At 41.0% G+C, this 6,612-nt stretch overlaps 1 protein-coding gene across 1 annotated transcript in view; it reads left to right on the top strand.

Annotated features, from left to right (window-relative positions):
- The first annotated feature begins 1,266 nt into the window (after positions 1–1,266).
- The window catches only part of LOC141547526 (tripartite motif-containing protein 64-like), an 18,997-nt gene continuing 13,651 nt past the window's right edge, over positions 1,267–6,612 (top strand). Inside the window, exon 1 of the mRNA XM_074275947.1 lies at positions 1,267–2,265. Within this exon, the coding sequence (XP_074132048.1) occupies positions 1,267–2,265 (999 nt within the window). The remainder of the gene's footprint in view (positions 2,266–6,612) is intronic.

Below are 6,612 nucleotides of genomic sequence, written 5' to 3'. Positions count from 1 at the left end.
TGTTGCCTTCTTCAGAGTACTATTTTACTCAATTCAATTAACATATTTTTTAGCTACCTATAATTTTAGCAGAAACTCTACAAACTATTGGGAGAAAAAGACAAGCAAATTAGACCCTGCCCTCAAAGAAGACATTTGTGACAGAAAGGTTGGGTGAGGCAAGAGAAACCAGAAATTGCTAAATAAGTTTTAACACCCACTTAATCTTCTCCTGGTAATTTTATTTATAAAAAAGAAAATTCAGTTAAAGTACTTTATATGCTGAACAGTTTATAAAAATACATTCTTCATGGAAATATATTCAGAAGAACTCCACATGTTTAACTTGTATTTGATTGTTTACTCTCTAGGGAATGGGAAGGGTGTCTAGGGGGTGGGGAGGGGAAGAAGGAAGGGAGAAAAATTTGGGACACATGGTTTTACAAAGATGAATATTAAAAATTATCTTTGTATGTATTTGGAAAAAACTTAGATTTGGAATAAGAGTGGGAATAAAAAAAATGCATTGCATTACATAAGAAACAAGGCTGTTTTTCAGTTGTTCCCAATAGTAGGATTTTAGATATTTTCAATGCTCAAGTTGCTTGTGGAGAGGATGGATTAGGAAGGAAACCCTTTGCAAGAGAAACAGAAGTCACTGCAAATAAAAGAGGTCACAAAGACCCCATTGTGGTGATGACTTTCCTCTTAAAGCAGAGAATTGTTAGATGTGCTCTTGGATATGTTCTCATGGGCATAGTATTCATGTGTGGGTGGCACTGAATGCCTAGAGAGGTAGACACCCTCCAGATCACAAATTCTGTGACTTTCCATAAGTAGATTGAAAGGGAAAGGGGCAGAGGATTGTTGATCACTCTTGGGAACTGATTGGATATCTAAAGGAAAAGGAAAGAATCTGGCTACAGAATGTTCTGTCTCCTGAAAGTGTATGTACAAATCATATTTGAAAATCATTGAGCTAAACTTCCATGTTTTCCTAGCATTCCTTCTTGCAGACAGGAGCCCTCTCAGCTTGGTGAAAACCTAAAGGTGCAAACCAGAGGTGTGAACTCAAGGGGTGGGGGGAAGGGTGCTGCAACCAGTAGGAGTTGACAGGTTAAGCTGCAGGATTCTAGGCCAGGGGATTCACACCTCTGGGAGGCTCCAGGAGGGCAGGGCTACCTCTATAAAAGGAGAGGATTCTTCTGCTCAGAAGCATTGCCTTGACTGCCAGTGAAGTGTCTTCATCTCAGCTGCTGAAGAAGAGAAGCAACTGGAGAAAGAAGAATGGATTCTGCTGTAGAAATGCTGCAGAAAGTGCAGATTGATCTCACCTGCAGCATCTGTAGGAGCTACTTCTGTGAGCCAGTCACCCTCCATTGTGGCCATAGCTTTTGCAGAGAATGTCTCTGCTCTTGCTGGAGGGCAGCAACCCTGGCTTTCTCTTGTCCTGAATGCAGACAAGTGCCCCAGATCAGAGCAGTGCCTCCAGTCAATGAGCGCCTAGCACAGCTGACTGACCTGGTCAAAAAGTTCAGCTCCCAGGTTTTGCAGAGTACTAAGGGGCAGAGCCAGTGTCCCCTTCATGGGAAAGTCTTCAAGCTCTTTTGTGAACATGACCAGACACCATTGTGTGTGACATGCTGTGAAACCCCAGAGCATGAGGCTCATGGGATCTCTCCTGTAGGAGAGGCTGCTCCCAAGTGCAGGAAACAGCTCCAGGGCATGCAGAAAAATTTGGGGAAGCATTTTAAAGAAGCTGAGAACCTCCTAGCTCAGCAGAACCTTGTGGATTGGAGAAGAATGATCACAGAAGAATTCTACAAACTGCACCGCCTAGTGAAGGCACAAGAATTCAGCTGTATTGAAGGGATAAGGCAAGAGCAAAGGGAAAGAAAGGACAGACTAACCCGGAATATACAAACCTTTCAGAAGCTCAAGCTAGAACTACAGGAAGCAAGCTACCAACCTGACCTGGATCTGCTACAGGATGCCAAGCAGTTGCTGGAAAGGAGTGAGTCAGAGCTGTCCCAGAGGGCCAACACTGTCATCCCAGAGCTGAGAGAGTATCCTATCCCTGGCCTGATAGAGATGCTCAATCGATTCAGAGTGGACCTCACAATAGATCCCAGATCTGCCACTTCCTATGTGAGGGTTTCTGATGATCTGAAGAGTGTGAAGGCTACAGAAGACTGGGAGGCACCCCAGCATCTTGAAGACTCAGAATGCCATGCTGTCCTTGCTAAGCAGGCCTTCAGCTCAGGCATTCACTACTGGGAGGTGGATGTGAGTCAGCTACCCCAGTGGGCACTGGGCATCTACACCACCTACTTGAGGAGAAAAAGGGGAAGGGATGTGGAGTCCTGTGACTATGCCTTCTTGCTTCGATGTGTCAAGAAGGAGGATAATTACTTTATAGGATCTTATCCTGGATCACTGAAGCATCAATTGAAAGGCCCTATATCCAGGATTGGGGTCTACCTGCAATATAGCCCTGGAACTCTTGCTTTTTACAATGTTCTCCAGCGCTCTTTTATTTATAAGTTCCACCCCATTTCTTTCACAGCGCCTGTCAAACCTGTCTTTACTCCTGGCCCCCCATTTCCAGGAACTGAGCCTGGTCCCATGACTCTCTGTCCAATGGACTCCCATCTTTGTGCTTGTTGCTTTTTATCTCAATGAGCGTTTCCCCAGAGAACACTTCTCAAACCACTACCATGCTCCCAGACTTTGGTCATTCCATTTCCAGCTTTCCTCCAAGAGAAGAAGGATCGCCTATTTCATGATGAAGAGTCCTGATCACTCAAGATGTTTTCCTTCCACCCTGCAAGCTGAAAAATCTCATTCCCAAGTGTTCTATTCCCTCTTAGTGGATCCTGTCTGTTTACAAATTTTCACAGTCAATTCTGTTTAGTAGTTAAAAACAACCCAAAACCTCTCATTTGAGGACTATGGTTTCCCTATCCTTATGTGAGACATAACTCTTGGATTCAGAAAGGGGGGATGTTAAAAGTCTGCTTTATTAGACATTTGCAGGAGTGGGTGTGTCTCATTATAGAGTACATACTCACCAGGAGAGAGGAAGATCAAGCACTATATTCTTTAGCTTTCCTGTGTTCGTGACCCTCAGCAAGTTTAGTCTAGTTTTAACTGTAAATTCAAGATATATCTACAATAGTGTGTTGTCTTCACAGGATCTTTCTCTTGTATATTTCTGGGGAAACACAAGGTATCATATCTCACACTTGTTCCAAGAATTTATCATACTCCAATTAGATCTATAGATTTCAATCTTTTCCTGTCCTATATCCCTTGAATTATATTAAACCTTCCTTTTTTCCTTATTTAAAATAAAATAAAATAAATTCTTGCATTTGCTATGCTGTGTGTATTTTCATTATTGTTCAATTCATTTGTGTCCAACTCTTGTTTCATTATTGGGGTTTTCTCACCAAAGATACTAATAGTTTACAATTTCCTTCTCCAGCTATTTTTTGAAATGAGGGAACTGATACAGAGCGAAATGACTTGGTCAGAGTCCCATACCTACTAAATACCTGAAGCCAGTAGTGAACTCAGACAGTATATGTTCAATCCTCCATTACTCTGTTAGTGGGAACAGAAATATCCCTCATTGTGAGGTGATAGATACAGTATGTGGAATGAGAGAAACATTTTTGGACAGCAGGGGAATTTGTTTTGCTTTATTATGTATATTTGTCACAAGGTTTGTTTTTGTTTTTGTTTTGTTTTCAATTTGGGGGCAGGGATGGGAGAAAGATAAAAGAAATGTTTGTGCATGGAAAAATAAGACAATTTGGGGGCAGCTAGGTGGCGCAGTGGATAGAGCACCAGCCCTGAACTCAGGAGGACTGCAGTTTAAATTTGGTCTCAGACACTTAACACTTCCTAGCTGTGTGACCCTGGGCAAGTCACTTAACCTCAGCCTCAAAAAAAAAAAAAAAAAAAAAAAAAAAGAAAAAGAAGAAAAAAAAAGAAAGAAAGAAAGAAAAGAAAAAGAAGACAATTTTTAAAAGCTCCAAATATAGAAACTTGCTAGAAGAAATTAAAACCATAAAGTATGATGAGGTACAGGTTCCCTACTCCTGGTTGTCTACTCCTGGAGTTGTCCCAAAGATGCTGTCAGTGTATTGAAGGTGGATCTATATCCCATCAATTTTATTTGGTTACAAAAACCTGAAATTGTATCCATCTGAATGATAGTTTATAGAACATTAAACATAAAAGAATATTATAGGATATTAACTCATCCTCAGAGTATTTCTATCTGAACTCCATTGTTCAGTCATTAAATAAACTGATAATCAGTAAACAATAAAAAAGAATGTAACCCCCCAAAAAGTAAGTTCATAGTAAGCATAATAAATGACAGTTGGTTGGTTGACTGATGACGTCCTCTTTTTTTATTTTAAGGAGTTGGAAACTTGATATTTCTGGGACCAAAGTCTTCCTTTGACATCTGTTGTTTTTTCGTCAGTTGCCTGAAGTGGAGGAATAGTGTCATGAGCTGGGTGGTACAGATTATAAAAGGGAAGAATAATGGGAAGAGGTTACAAGGTTATATATTAAACCAGTTCTGGTTTTACACACACATACATACACATACACATACACACACACACACACACACACACACACACCAATTTTTTACAACATTATCCTTTGCACTCACTGATCTGTCACCTGAATTTAGTGTCTTTCCTAGCAACTAATAGTGTTCTGCACACAGCAAGAAGTTACAAATTGAATATTAACGACCCTGGACTTGTGCACATTTGCTTTGTATCTATCAAACAAGAATTTATTTAACAATTACTGCTTCTGTTACTAATTCTAGTGCAAATAGGCTAGGATTCTCATCTATGAAAAGTGGAAATACAAGGTTTCCTTTTTAATCTGCCAGTCATCAAGCAATTAGGAAATGCCTATTGTGTGCTGGTTACTAGATATGCAAGAATACTAGATGTGCAAGAATTTAGCACACTAAAAGAGTGCTAGTCCTTTAGAAACTTATCTTTCCTTGGAGTGCTCACATCCTCTCGGACAATTTTATGTTTGGTAGGTAAAGGAGTACATGACATCGCAGCTTTCAAAGGAGCCTTGAAAGGAAGGCAAGAGGGCAAGTCCCTGATGTACCATGGGACCAGGGACCTGCTTCTTTACCCTGGTAGAGAGCGTGGAGGACAGAGGTGCCTTCCTCCTGTACATCCTAATTCTCACCTTACTCTCTTCTTCCTTCCCTTTGTCTGAATTGAATATCCATGAGCCAGGCAGAAAATGTGTCTTGCAATCTTCATTTATTAATATCAGAGCTAGTATTTTTATACTGTTTAAGCTAGTGTTGCATTAACACCAGCTACCTCCAGGTGATGTTCTATACTTTCTAGAGTTAATGTGTAGATAATACTTTGACATTTAAGTTCCACCTTAAAAGCAATTACAATATATTTGTTGTAACAGGATCCTAAGTAACAGTAATCATTAATAACAAGGTATTTGGCAAAAGAGTTGTAAATAGCTGAAATAAACAATAACAAGGTATTTGTCAAAGCAAACTTGTAAATGGCAGAAATTATCAATAAAAAGGAATTTTTCAAAATGGTTGTAAATAGCATAATTGTGCTTCTTTCTTCCTGTCACATGCATTTTCCACCAAGATTACCCTAAATTTATCTCAAGTATGTCTTTCATTCATTGTTAAGGGAGGTGGTAAGCCAATGCTTTGAATTGTTTGCTCTTATAGAGAGCAGATCTCAAGTAATACCTGGACTGAACTCTTTCTGTACATGGACTTAATTCAATACTTGTTAGGATTACTAAGTGAGAACTGAGGTTTTCTGGACAATTACAAGGTGAGAACTCAGGTTGACTTGATAGAGGGGGCAAGCTCATTGGCTGGGGTGGTTCTTCCCAGAAGCCCTTGCATTATCCCACGCCCATTCTCTGGGAGGATAAAAAGAGACAGCACTGGGCGCAGAGAGCAGATCGGCCTGGAGAAGGATAAGAGCTGGAGGAGATTCAGAGCCAGGATTCAAGAAGAAGACTCTGAATTGCATCAGGCTTGACGGGGCTCTCTGCAGGAAGGGAAGTCACTTCTTTGGACAAGAGTTAACAGCAACTGCCTGGAGACAACGGTTCATTACAGGAAGAAGAATCTGTCGGAGAGATTTGAGTAGAAGACACAGCAGATCTCTTCCCAGAGAGCGATCCAGCAGCTTCTAGAGACAACAGCTCACTACAATTGCCGCCCAACGTGGGGCAAGGACTTTTGCTTATCCTGACAAGAGGAGCTAGACCAGACCTTTGCAATTTGGCGCCCGAACAGGGACAGACACAGTCCTGATTCCAGTGGAAAAGCTTCCAATCTAGATCTCAGTCTCTCTGACCCAGAACCGTGAGTAACGAGGAAACTTTGTTAAAGATTAAGTGAGCGTGCTAATAGATAAACAAGGAACTTAACTTGTTAAGGGCTAAACGAGGAATCTCTTATAGCTGAAATGGGGCAGATGTTAGCTATATTCAATCCCTGGACTTCAGCCGACTCATCCCCAGCCCCAGAAGCAACCTTAGCTCCACCCCCATTCAGGAGTGGTACTATAGAGAGTATAATCA

This window comes from Sminthopsis crassicaudata, chromosome 1 (genome assembly GCF_048593235.1).
Source record: "Sminthopsis crassicaudata isolate SCR6 chromosome 1, ASM4859323v1, whole genome shotgun sequence".
Taxonomy (NCBI): Eukaryota; Metazoa; Chordata; class Mammalia; order Dasyuromorphia; family Dasyuridae; genus Sminthopsis; species Sminthopsis crassicaudata.
Note: the sequence above shows the minus strand (reverse complement) of the source record. Positions and strands in the feature narration are given on the sequence as shown.